This window comes from Conger conger, chromosome 18, assembly GCF_963514075.1.
Source record: "Conger conger chromosome 18, fConCon1.1, whole genome shotgun sequence".
NCBI lineage: Eukaryota > Metazoa > Chordata > Actinopteri > Anguilliformes > Congridae > Conger > Conger conger.
This window is the reverse complement of record NC_083777.1, coordinates 20,723,430-20,737,519: the sequence shown is the minus strand read 5'-3', so window position 1 is coordinate 20,737,519 and position 14,090 is coordinate 20,723,430. Positions and strand designations below refer to the sequence as shown.

The window sequence follows — 14,090 nt, the reverse complement described above, 5'->3', positions numbered from 1 at the left end:
TTCGGTTCCAGATTACATGAAATTACCGGTAATTTACGATGGTGCGTAATCAGCGGACACAAAGGCGCTTCGTGTAGCGCCGTAGCGGGGTCACACAGCAGAGCTGCGGGGAGCTAGAGGGAGGCTGCGCTAAAGGCACACATCAAATCGCTTCTCAAAAAAAAACAAGATATATTCACCTACTATTGTTCTATTGTTCTATTGCTAATGCAGACATCCCAACACTCCCAGTAGCTCCGGGAGTCTCCCAGATTCTGGAATCAGCTCCCCTATACCTATCAAAGGTCAGAAATCTCTCACAAATCAGTGACCTCCACCACAGTGGGACGTGAAGTTTTAACCCCTTCCTGTTTGCTCATGAAATTAGCATGATCCTGTCATGAATTGACAAAGTGCAGGAGAATACTGTTTGGGGACCCCTCCCTCCCTCTCAGTCATAAAGCTGCAAAGGTAGGATGTCTGGGTGTGTAGGGATCTCCCTGGATCCTGCAAATCACTTCACTGAACTGGACTTAGTGGGGAGAAAACATCACTCAACACTGCACAGATGTCTCAGGTAGCTGTGGGCTAGGAGAGAAGAGCTTTGACTTGAATGACTGGCACTTGAAGCATTAAATTAGCTAATTTCAAGAAAACGTCTTGTTTAAAAAGCTGTAAAGTGATCATCATCAGAACACGTAGAGAAGGTTGAGCCACAGCGATAGCCAGGCATTCACAGGCAGTGTTCAGATGAAGACAGGACTGTGATAGAAAAGGAATTAAGCAGTCTGTGGGGAAACAGGGCAGTGGTGATTCCACCCCCTCAGAGGGAAGCCCTAGTTATTGCATCTCATTTCTACCTGGAGAAAACAGAGGGTTCAATCAGTGACCCTTCCCACATCCTGCGTCCTTCTGGGAGGAAAACAAGCCATAAATCTCCTACACACACACACACATACATACATACACAAAGAGGTACACAAGCATCAGATCATCAGTTCCAGTAACGGAGCAGAAGCTGCATAAATAGTTTCTCCCTCAGCCATTGGCTGTTTCCTGGATACCCCATCAGCTCTGAAGGAGCTCCCTGACCCTGATAAATGTGCAGTAACAGAGGCAGAAGCACACATCTGACTGTGACACAGAAAGGCCATACACTCAGACGGGAAGGGTAACGGCAGAGACTGGAGCCCTTAGAAATGCTATGTCCATGTAGATGTGCAATAGAAATTCAATTAATAGAAACTGCCATAAAATAACCTACGGTAATGTACAATAAAACCAAACAACAGAACCTATTTCCCGTCTTCACTTCAATGTTGCTCATTTTAGATAGAAATAGAAATGTGTGCGCAGCGTCTGAATGATGCATAGGGAATGCAGCATACATGCATTTTTAAGAGATGTGTGTGTGTGTGTGTGTGTGTGTGTGTGTGGGGAAGGGGGGGCATGTTTTCCCCAAGATATTCTGTTGATGCCCCATCTATTTGATATCAGAACCACAGCAGGCATACAGCATAAATATGATGTTTGATTGCTGGAGGAGCACTATGGCAGAAAGTCCCCATGGCAACCCAACAAATTGACATGGCTTTTCCATGACAACCAGAACTCCCCAGGAATACTAATGAAATGCTACCGGTGGTAGAAACCACGCAGGTCAGCAGAGTGGTTAAAATGAACAAGTATTTCAGTTTAATCACATGAAACAGCCTGACGCACAAGTGTTTAATACATAACACAACATGCAGTATTGTTTCATACACAGCACAGCTGGAGAGTGGAAAAACACCATACACTCTTACACCCATCGCTGAGCTGTGCTCAAAGGCCACTGCTCCAGGAACCGCAAGGTCAAAGCAAGAGCCTAGCTGTGTGTTCAGCAAGAATAATGGGGTTCTCACTGAAAGAAAATATGAAAAAAACGTATTCCGTTCAATCAGAAACAAATTGTAAGCTAAAAGGTCATTGGCTTTCAAGTGCACCTCAGGATGTTTTGTGTTTGTTACCTGAGCCATAAGCAAAAAATATGCTCCGTGCAATATGATTTTTCCAATTTTAAAGAAGTACTTCTGCAAATTTGTATTTTATTGAACAATCTGTTTTATCTTCATTACCTTATCTTCCAGTATTTCAGCCAATGGCTGTCCTGTCAGCTGCACTGTGATTTTTTCTTTTCTTTTGGTAGCTCTTGATATTTAAGTCACAAGTTCAGTTCTGTTTGGTAGCCCAATGCTCCACTGATTGGTTAAAATCCAAATTGCCCTATAGAACCCCTGCTTTCAGTATAAAATAAAATAATTTAAAATAGGTTTGATATCATAGTGTTTGCTTATTTCGTTCTGCATTAGATTTTGCTTGCACAGGATTTTTTATCTATCCAGTGATGCAAGCAGCCAGGAAAATAAGCAAGCACCAAGTGACACTCCGCCCTCCCTCTTCAAGAGCAAACAACCCCTTTCATTAAGACCACATAGCCCAAATCCACTATCTCTGCTGCTTTCATAAGAAGCAAGACTAAGCCCGCACATAAACTGGCCAGCCATGCAATACACACACACACACACACACACATAAACACACTCTCACACAAACACATATACACGCACACACACACAGTCACACACACACGTGCACACAGTTTTAAAAGCCTTTCTTCACTCCTCTAATTAAACAGAATTCCCAAAGCGGCGTCTCTACTAAGATAGTCTGTACTGCACTGAGATCCTTCCCCAATTCAGCTTGTTCATTTTAATGTGATTATTGGGCATGAAGTTGTGTGCAGCCAACTGCTAATTTAAAATTTGTTTTTAAATTCTCTTCGGGCCTTACTTGAATAAATTATCATCTTGTCATTTACAGTTGGAGACCTTTGCTTGAAACATTGTACTTGGAGAACCAGTCCAGACTTTGAAATAAATATTTGTCTGCTTTGCAACCTGTTATCAGTCCTTTCAACACATGTGCAATCTGTGGTACATGAAACACCCAAACTGATTGGCAGCAGTGTTCGAATGCTAAATAACAGACTCAATGATTTGTACTGTGATCTCAAGTGTCACAACAGCTTACTAACCACTCAAAGTCAAACTGCCAGTATTGACAGAACTGCTCACAAATATTACTTCAATATACAGCTGCAGCAGTAAAATCTATAAATTTGCTAGAACCCCCCCCCCCCCCCCCATACCCAACCCTCTTAAAAAAAGAGAAAATTAAATAAAAAGACAAATAGCACAAGCAACATCATGCAAGTTGTGGCTTGCCATTAGCCATTTATAAAAGCCAAGCAAGGCTCAGAGCTGTGAAAAATTTTGAACAAAAAATAACCCATTAATTCACCTTCCAGAACACACACACACACACACACACACACACGCACGCACACACGCACATGCACACACACATGCTCTCACACACACACACACACACACACGTGAGAGACAGACCTCCAGTGCACCCAGTGCCCATTGGTCATTTCACTCACATTTGACAAACTCAGCACTAGTTCATACCTCCATTTTGTCTTTCCTGGGAGAGGAGCAGAAGCCATCTTTTTCACCTGGGACATCCTTCAATTGTGGCATTACATTTTTTAACTTAAGCCATTACAAGGGCAGAAGGTCAAGGTGCAAATCAGAGGCTGATGGGATAGCTAAAAAGATGTGTTTACATTTAGAAGGATTACTAAGGACTACTTTTGAACAACATTGTGCATTCTCTTTAGTCTTTATTGCCTTTAAAAACTGACTGTTCTCGATCTATGCCCTTTTCTTCATCCTACTATCACTGTCTGTACAGCTCCTACACAGCTTTTGTCCCCAGCTGAAAAATCGAGCTAAATCCAGCTGGGATTCTAAGCCGGTTTTCTGTGAAATGGATTTAACTGTCCTTTTGATACTTCTGGTTGGTTATAGCTGGTCTGTGGCTGGCTAAAACTGGTCAAAGCTGGTTAAGCAGGTAGAGTAAGCTAGTAGTCAACTGGTGGATTAACCCCTCAGGAGATAAATAAAGTTGACGATATATTTTTGCTGCCCTGAAATTAAAATTAGGTTAACAGATTGCAATGATTCTTTGGGCAGTCCAGAAAATACAAGCTGTAGAGGCTATGAACACATTTGTTCATATTTTTATTGTTATATTATTACTGTAATGAGTCCAGACAGGTTTATCAAATTGTACACTATTCATACAAATGTATATTATTACTGAACTATGTGGCAAACAAAACCATATTGGTGCTTTGAATACAGTTTTTGTAAATGGCTTTATTTTGCATTAAAAAAGTAAACGTTTGTTACGGAGAGATCACCCCCATCATATTATTTGCAACACTTGCTTTAATTCAGTTTGGCCACAAGGTGGCTCTATGGTATCACACTTTAATCCTCTGCTCCAAAAACTTGCAGTCATGACAGAAAATAGACTGGCACAAACAAAGAAAAAAAATAAGAGAAAAAGAAGAAGCCATTTCCCAGTGGAACCAAAAGCTGTATCTATTCCAGCAGTAACATGTATCAGCACTGACCGGCAGGCCTTCATGCACATCAGAAACAACGCTTTACATCAGCCATGTCCTTTTCTGAGAGTCTGTGCCTGAAGATTTTAGATTAAGTTAAACTTGCAGGTGACTGTAGTTTTCACTGGATGTCATTTAATATGTACACACCGTATCCTACACCGACAGGGCAAACCGACTCTTCAGTAGGGGCAGAGATTTTCCGCCATCACCTTTGAATGTCCACAACTTATGTTGTCAAAACTAAATGAAAGGAAGACAACAAAATGTAGAAAGTACAGTTTTATGTGGCCAGCATATAAACAGTTTAGCATCTGCTGCGTCGGAGACAGACCCTCCTTTCCCAAGCTGGGCATCGAACCAGGGACTTTTAGGCTACGAGTCCAACTCCCAACCCATTACACTCCACTGCCAACCTTTCTGTATTTGTGGATGAGCGCGTCAGACGTGCCCAGACTCACTCGGTGGCTGCTCTGGAGCTCTAGCGTTGGGAAGAGGAGGGAGGGCGGGGTCTCTCCCGGGCGGCTCACAGGAGTGGCAGGCTGGGGGCGGCAGCTCCTCTTCAGAACAGCAGCGAGGGCAGGACTGAGGAGCAGCACCAGAGCGCCGCCCACACAAAGCACCCTGAGGGCAGAGAACCGCACGAACACAGGGCTGCTGTTACACACGCAGAGTCCCCACAACACAGCTCCCGTTATACACACACTGAGGCAGAATCCCCATAACACAGCTCCCATTATACACACACTGAGGCAGAATCCCCATAACACAGCTCCCGTTATACACACACTGAGACAGAGTCCCCATAACACAGCCCCCGTTATATAGACACTGAGACAGAGTCCCCATAACACAGCTCCTGTTATACACACACTGAGACAGAGTCCCCATAACACAGCTCCCGTTATATAGACACTGAGACAGAGTCCCCATAACACAGCTACCATTAAACACACACTGAGACAGAGTCCCCATAACACAGCTCCCATTATACACAACACTGAGACAGAGTCCCCATAACACAGCTCCCATTATACACACACTGAGGCAGAATCCCCATAACACAGCTACCATTACACACACACTGAGACAGAGTCCCCATAACACAGCTCCCATTATACACACACTGAGGCAGAATCCCCATAACACAGCTACCATTACACACACTGAGACAGGGTCCCCATAACACAGCTCCCGTTATACACACTGAGGCAGAATCCCCATAACACAGCTACCATTACACACACACTGAGACAGAGTCCCCATAACACAGCTCCCGTTATACACACACTGAGACAGAGTCCCCATAAAACAGCTCCCGTTATACACACACTGAGACAGAGTCCCCATAACACAGGTACCATTACACACAAGGCAGAGCTCTGGAGTAACTTGGAAAGGTAATTTACAGCTTGTGAGACCTGTTTTGTGTGAAATGATGGGTTACACCAGGATCTAGCCAGCATTAAAAGTGAGTGGTTGAAACCCCACCTACACAAGATCATAATTTGTCAAGTTGTAACAGCAACAAAGCACAACTGAAGGTGGGCGGACTTATCACACTTCAGAGCGTTGCAGGTCTGCAGAAATCCACCCTTCATACGGTTATACACCTGGAGCGGCTACCCGATACCCATTCATATTATTCAGGACAAAAACATTTCTGGAAAGCTAGCTTTTTTTTCTTTTTTTTTTTTTTTTCTCTGAATGTGGTATATCCAGTTGCACTTAAAAGCTGGTCTCATTGCTGCAACCACCTCTGTATATTTTGCACTACACTGAACAGAGCATTTGCTATCCCCTGAAGCACATGCGACACACATGTGAGGTACCAGTAGGTCTGGCTGCAGCACCGCGCACTTGGCGGCCTCTTGTGGTCGACCTGGGGACTGCGGGCTGCCTGAGCCAGCTGTGGAAGTAAATTATCCCTCCAACGCATGGCTGAATGGCAGCTGGGGAGCTGACAGGGATCGCATGCACTTCAGAGGATAAGTGCTACCAGCAATCACTCACCACTTATGCAAAACAATAGAGAGACTCAGGCAAACGGGTTATCATCAAAATATTGCACATCTGCTTCTGAAAAGGCTACAAACCTTGGAGGCATTTTACTTTGTCCAATTACACATTAGGCTACATCATCGCCAACGCACCAATATAACACCTAATATCACAGGAGAATACATCAGAATATAAATGCAGCGCATTCACTCCATGAAAAGGGCAAAATAAATGTGAAGTATTAGTTATTATTATTATTTTACAATACACTGATAAAGCCCTGTGCTATGACCAGCTTGCTCACCTCTCCATTTCTTTCACAATAGCTGGTAGACATGCTGCCATGTCAGATTTCTTGCCAAATTTCCTCCCAAATGGAATATCGCAAATGACAGCATCCATGCTGTCTGAAGGCACAGGAATTGCTAGAAAAGAGAATGTCAAGAAATGGTTTGAGTTTTACATTATCAGTGAGATGTGCCATAAGAACAGCTATTGTGTTCAACACAAATGGGTTGCTATGGAAACAAACAACGGTTATTGGGAGATGTCAGTAGTGCAAATTACTATTAATATCACAGCATACATTTTATTTGTGCCTTCAATAGATTGATGTCAAAGGAATACGGGAATGTGGGCTTTTAAAAACAGACTGTATACATTCAATTCACTGGTGCCGTTAAAATATAACTTGTCAATTTTAAAACGTGCAGTTTCCAAAAAAAAAAAACAACGAATCGTACCCATAACTGATGATTTAATCACTTCAACTCTTTCAGTGAGTTTTGCAAATTGCACATTATCACTGGCTTTCGCTAGCTGTAATTCATCAAGATCCATTCCCAGGAAAAAGGAGTTCTGGAAGGGAACAAACACATGCATCAGAATGAATAACTGTGTTATTCACACATTCAGTATATTTACATGCATATGCTGAAAGTTAATGAAACAATTAACTATTAAATAATGCATATACATACGTGTACCTGTAAGACACGTTTGTCATACTTACTGGACACTCCTGTGCAGCCTCTAAGAGGATAGTTCCCACTCCACACATGGGATCCAGGACACAAGACCCTGGCTGTTCCGGTGAGAGAAAATGTGAGTAAGAACTTTCCTTTTTGGCTATAACAATGCAACAATTATGGTTTCACAACAGGTCTGATTTATAGTAGCAGTCAGACATAACGTTAAATCAGCAATCAAATATAAAGCATATAAGCAAAAACAATATGAAAAAAATGTAAGGAAAAAGCTAAACTCTGGAAGAGGACTGAATCACAATACTGAGTACTCAGAATTTGTGAGCAGTTTTACACTTTGTAAAAGATAAAAATACCTATTACATAAAGAGAGAATAATGAAAAAGAGTAGTAATTTCCTGCCGTACCTTGATTTCAGCGAGTGAGGCCATCGCCCAGGCAACAGTGGAGCGGAGCCCGGTTGTTTTGATGTAGCTGCGACTGGCTAAAGGGGATCTGAGGGGAAGCAGGGATAACTGAACCTGTGCAGGTAATCTCTAATCTAGCACCGCATTCACGCACCTCTTCCATCACAACTTCAAACATTTATCAAAGCAAACTGGTGGAAACCCAAGTTCACAAACCTCAACAGCGGCAGGCCGACCACACAGTGGTCTTGGCTCAAATGTACACTGACCTAAGGAACGGAGATAGGGGAACTCAGTGCGAGGCAAAGGTAAGTCACAACCAACACCAACAATCAACAACAACAAGCAGCATCAAGGTTAAACAAGTGAGAGTAGAAGTGTCGAGTGGCCTGTTTGTGTTATTATGAATTCTTACGTTCCCATGTGCCAATTCAAAACATGACGTCTTGTGTTAACTGCAAACTATTTCAGAAGCCACACTGCAATCTATACAGCTGTGAAGAGTGTGGCCAGGCTTGCGGTACCTCCAGATCAGGCTCCCTCAGGTTTACGGTCCATCCCAGCTGTTTGCTGAGGGCCACCCCGATAACCCTGCCAAGGTCCTGCAGGGGTCAGAGTGAAGGCCAATGGTTGAAGAATAAGAATAAGAATAAAGATAAGGCATAAAATAAAAAATAAACTGTTCAGAACTAGACACATATAGAACATGTGTCCTCACAGGCTGGTCAGTGTTGTAAACAGTGCAGGGGCTCTGAATGATTCCTGACACACCCACCTGGCAGCTGAGCATGCGGGCGGCAGATCCACTAGAGCGGCAGCACACTCTGAAGGACACTGGGGCAGGCTGGGGCTCCGAGACGCCCCCTTCCTCTGAGGAGCGCTCGCTGCTGGGCGGAGCTTCCCCCCGAGAGGGCCCGGTCATGGCCGCCTCCAGCCCTAAGCCCCGCCCCTCCACCCCAGAGTCCTGGCCATCCACCCCTGAGCCCCGCCCCTCAACCACAGAGTCCCGCCCATCCACCCCAGAATCCCGCCCCTCCACCCCAGAGCCCGGCCCATCCACCCCTGAGTCCCGCCCCTCCACCCCAGAACCACGCCCATCCACCCCTGAGTCCTGCCCTTTCAACCCACGGCCATGCCTCTTCTCCCCAGAGTCCCGCCTTTCTACCACTGAGTTCCTCCCCTCCACACCAGATTCCCGTCTCTCATCTCCATGGTCCCGCCTCTTCTCGTCAGGGCCCTGGCCCTCCATCCCAGGGGCCCGCTCTTCCGCTCTCTCCAGTCCCTCACAGGCAGGCCTCTCTCCCTGCTCCAGCTTCCTCTTCCTGCCCCGCCCTGGTCCCTTCGGCTCGGGTTCCATTCCCTCCAGAACCTTCCGGAGCCTCCGCCACTGGGAGAACCCTTCAGTCCAGAGACTGCGCTGCCCAACAATCTGATCCTGTATAACATCTTCCACTCTCCCTGTGATAAAACAACAGAAGAAGAAAAATAAGCCCAGAAATCAATCTTATTGTAATATTACGGACTATAGCAAAGGTCTCGCAACTGCAATGTTTTCACCTGTGCATCAGAACGTGCCATTAGTTTCAACGTTCAAATATTTTACAGAAGCGAAGGATGGCACAGGAACATCACGAAAGGATTCAAACCCAAAGCCTTCTGCCACTAAGCTGTCTTAGGGGCGGCCTGTAGCGTAGTGGTTAAGGTGCATGACTGGGACCCGCAAGGTCCGAGGTTCGATCCCCGGTGTAGCCACAATAAGATCCGCACAGCCGTTGGGCCCTTGAGCAAGGCCCTTAACCCTGTATTGCTCCAGGGGAGGACCGTCTCCTGCTTAGTCTAATCAACTGTATGTCGCACTGTATGTCTGCCAAATGCCATTAATGTATTGTAAAAAATGTATTAACTTACAGGGCTGGATGGGCCTGTGGACAGCTGCAGTGCTGTCTGACTGCTCTCACAGCTGCCTGAAGATAGCACTTCATCAATGGCACCGTGCCGACAATCCTTTTTTCAAGTAATGCTCCAAATAACCGCAGCAACAAAAAATAAGATAGTAGCTTGCCAGTGTTGGAGAAACGCTCAGGCAGCAAAAAAGTTTGAGTTGTGAAGACAGTAAAGGTACTCAGAGGGGGGGAGTAGAGCCTGGAGACAATTATTTCAACCGCCTCAAATTCACAAATAAACCTGCAAAGACAGGATTTCCTTGAAACTTGGTGACCATTTTCTGATAGGGTAAGTGTACTGAGAATAACTTTTAAGGTATTTCTCAGTAAATTAAACAGAATCTTGGGGATGACCTAGTGGTGTATGTGGTGACAAATGCTAACCAATTCTACCTTGCGGTTATCATCTTTTCCTGTAATATCGTATGTATTTTGTCATTGTTTTGGATTCTGATACTTCTCTACACTTTACTGAGCTTGTCTGATGCAAATACTCCTAAAAATTACAAACCCTTCTGGGCCTCTTAGTTGGCTGAATTGCATACACTTGATTTAACTAATCAAGGGCATTAATGGTGGTTTTATTGGCTGAGACATTAAATCAGGTGTGTGAGTCCCTGGTTACAACACAAAACTTCTGGCAAGTGGGCCCCAAGGATTGCAGTTGAGAAATAGTGGTAAGCTCAATGCACTCTGCTCTATGCGGTACCTGCATTCTCAGTTTGGGAGAGAGGTGGAGCTCTTCTCAGCAGCAGGAAAAGCCTCTCGGCAGATTTCAGACCTGCCACTTTCTCAATGTCCACAGGTGTGGTGAAAAACACCTTTCCTGTTACGTGGTCGACCTGGAAGGATTACACAGCAAATTTTGTTACATACACTGAAGTTTTAAGATGACAGTCTGGACAGATGACACAGGATGTTTCACACAGAAAGGCACTGCAAGCAACGAAGATGGATCCAGGAAGCTGAAAAAACATCTTTAAATTTCAATGAAGCATTAGGACCTATTTCATTTGTTCTGCAGTCAACACTGATTTTCAAATCAGATGGGTAGCGTGAGGCTAAACAAAATCTAAATTAATCATGTGAAGCAACAACCTCTTTTGCTGTGGTTTTATTATTATTGTTGGGCCTACCTTGTGTTGGCTATGTATGCCTTGCTTATAATGAGGTAGCCACCATCCTGTATCATTACAGTCACACATGCAGCTTTTCAACTCTTCTGCATCCCAGCACAACCCATAACACATCCTAGGCCATCAGGAAAGGCCATCACGGGCACAACCCAGAAGCCACGAGCATACATCCAGTGCAGTCCATCAGTACTTAGGCAGTGGTACATTTTCTGTTCTTTAGGTTCCGTACTCTTGCACATTCGAGTTGAAATTTACATTCATATAAAAAATTAGAGAAGACACCTGACTAATAGAAAATAGCTGAGTAGCCTCCTGCTCAATTACTTTTGTTCCCCTAAAATGGAGAGACTATCAGTCAGTCAGACAATCGCCAATAACACCTCTACTCTACGACTGATGCCTAGCAGCCTGCTAGCGTCGCATTGTTTCTGGATTAGTAGTGGGTTTTGATTGTTCGTTAATTTATTTGTTAATTTATCTATTATTTACTTAATATGTTAAAATAAATATTAATTGTTTTTACCCGAGCAGACTGCAATATTATCTTTCAAAAATGTAAGTGACACAAAGTCTTATACTCAAACTCATTATTTGCTGTTTAACAGAAACTTGCTGACGGTCTTAGAATTTTATTGATTTGCCTCATTGAATTTACAAAGAATGTGCTCGATATAAATTGAAAAATAAGCAATTTTCATATTGTATTTTTCCAGGTGGAAATAGTGGTATCGTAACTTCCCAGTATACAATAAAATTAATCCACAGCAGTCAGCTCTACCAACCAACCAACCAACCACTGTAGATACTCACATCATGCGCGGCCAATTTACATTGCACCTCCGCCGCAAGAAATTGCTCCATGCCTGTCCCTGCAGTGCAGTAGTACTGTAATGGCTGATTAAGGCAACTCGAGTCTTTCATTTCGAATAATCATATAGCGAGACTACATAGATGTACCTTCACAAGAATTTGATAGCCTAGGGTAAGCTTTTTAATGTAATTTATGAAGCTAAAACGCAAGTTTGTTTTACTACTGAAGAGTGTTTCCCTCCAATGCGAGTCATGCCGGTTTGTTGTTGCGGAAACGGAAAGGGCGTATATTTTACAGTTTAGTTCACGTCCTCTATTAGATAACCACCAGATGTCGCTCTTACACCACCATAAATAACCTATTCATTGAACTTCTCAGAATTAGGAAATAAAATAAAATCTCATTATTATTGCTGCAGCCAACTTTCGACGTGTTGCTTGTCTCAGTTTGTTGAACACTGACATAAAAATGGTCTCCGTACGATACAACCTCTAAATTCTCCCTGTACATTCAATCAAAATACGTCACTTCATCAGTGCGTGATATTGGATGTACTGTTGGCCTAACCATGTAGAAAGATTACTTAGTTTAGACCACATTGTTTAAAATGGAGGCTCACACGATCAAAGTATTTAAAAGACTGAGTACCCTGTTAAAGGTACCATTATTGGACGGTGGTATGTATGGTTATTCATTAAGTGTGAATAACCATAGACATACCTATTTTACTATGGCGTGATGCACTTGTGATTTCCAGTGCAAGTGCATTTTAGTTTGTCACAGGACTACTTAAGAAATATCACTTTCAATCATGCAACTATAAGTAGCCTACAATTATGCAAAGCTTGTAATTGAAAGAGGATGATTTCCTTTTATTTTTACACAGAAAATTGGTTGCATATTGGTCTATAATTGGGACTAATTTAGCAACTCATTGTTTACCACAACAGGCCGTTAAACTGTTTTGCACAAAAGTATGCTATATTTACTTACTTTTGAAATAGAGCCACTTAATTCCAGTAGAGGGGGACGATGCCACACAGAAACACCCCCTTCCCCACCACCACCTTTTTAAAAGCCTAATGGACTCCCTACATATTTACTCCCACACACCGAGAAGTGCTTTTTCCACCAGGCGCGTGCAGCTCTTGAAGGCCATCCAACTAGAGAACAGTATTGATTCTGTTTTACTTAGCGCGTCAGTATTAGATATTAGGAAACCTTGTGAGTTTATCTGCTGCGCTAGTTTTGTTCGCCGTTTTGCTAGTTAGACCAGGTGTGCTGCATCTGTTATTAGTTACGGAATCTTGGTCGTTTCACCCTGCCGTCGGCAGCTTCATTTGTCACTGTAAAGGCCCGGACACACCAAACCGACGGTCGGCGTCCGACATGTTGAATCGGCGTCGGAGCCCTCCAAAACACACCGGAAAGACTCGGCCGACAGGGCGCCACCGACGTCCGACGGCCGACCGTCGGTTTGGTGTGTCCGGGCCTTTATTCTGATTGGGTGATCAGAATAATTTAGACAATTTGGACACCGCGATTGTTAGGATAATTGTTAAATCAGTAATGTATTGCAAAATAATAATAATAATAAAAAATAAAATAAAAGGCGGGTTAAGATAATGGATCGATGGATGGATTTCCATTGAAAATGATGCCAAATGACCTAATATGCAAAAGAAACAAAAATAAAATAATTGCTCCACACGCACAAAATTATTCAAGCTCTGAGGTAGGCCTAAGAACCAGCAATGTGTCCACATAGCCCCGTTCTTGTATCATAAACAACAACAACAACAACAACATACAGTAGTATCTGTGCAGATGGCTTCATTTGCACACTCCAAGCCCGTAACCTTCCCTACTGAACGCAATGTGTCGCCTATTGGCTCCGCATCCTCATGGAGATGAGATATTCTGAGGCGGATAACACGGAGCACAAGGCGCAAAAGCGAGGGTAGCGCCAGGGATCTCAGAGGAAGGGAGTAAAAGGGCTCGGTTTGGGGGACAGCTAAAGAGGCAGGTCGGTGAGGCAGCGCTGCCGAGAATGTTTTAGCTCTCCTAAAAGCGCTCTTTGTTGTTGTTGTAGTTGTTGTTGTTGTTGTTGTTGTTGACGCACGGCCAACCAGCAAAGCTATTTAACGCTTGCTGTATGTTGGGGCGTTTTTGTCATTAGGCTAGTATGCAATGGCTACCGTGAGGTAAGAAGCCAGGATAACTATAGCAGGTTTCTCACGCTGTTTGCTGCCACAGGCTGCCATTAACCCCAAGGCAAAACCGGACTGGAATTTGAGAGCTGGAGAAA

At 43.8% G+C, this 14,090-nt stretch overlaps 1 protein-coding gene across 1 annotated transcript; it reads right to left on the bottom strand.

Moving 5' to 3' along the window:
* Positions 1 to 4,227: 4,227 nt before the first annotated feature.
* On the bottom strand, positions 4,228 to 12,044 carry thumpd2 (THUMP domain containing 2). The gene is made up of 10 exons (XM_061228757.1): positions 11,782 to 12,044; positions 10,545 to 10,677; positions 8,668 to 9,350; positions 8,417 to 8,494; positions 8,109 to 8,161; positions 7,893 to 7,980; positions 7,512 to 7,583; positions 7,243 to 7,357; positions 6,804 to 6,924; positions 4,228 to 5,122 (listed from the first exon to the last, which is right to left on the bottom strand). The coding sequence occupies exons 1-10, from the start codon at positions 11,890 to 11,892 to the stop codon at positions 4,897 to 4,899; spliced, it is 1,680 nt and encodes a 559-aa protein (XP_061084741.1). The 5' UTR covers positions 11,893 to 12,044; the 3' UTR covers positions 4,228 to 4,896.
* Between the last annotated feature and the right edge of the window lie 2,046 nt (positions 12,045 to 14,090).

Coding starts and splice junctions, on each gene's coding strand:
- thumpd2 (XM_061228757.1), bottom strand. CDS start 11,892: ATGAAAGACTCGAGTTGCCTTAATCAGCCATTACAGTACTACTGCACT. Junction 7,981..8,108: donor GTCGGCCTGCCGCTGTTGAG/GTTTGTGAACTT, acceptor GCTTCCCCTCAG/ATCCCCTTTAGCCAGTCGCA. Junction 7,358..7,511: donor AGGCTGCACAGGAGTGTCCA/GTAAGTATGACA, acceptor GTTCCCTTCCAG/AACTCCTTTTTCCTGGGAAT.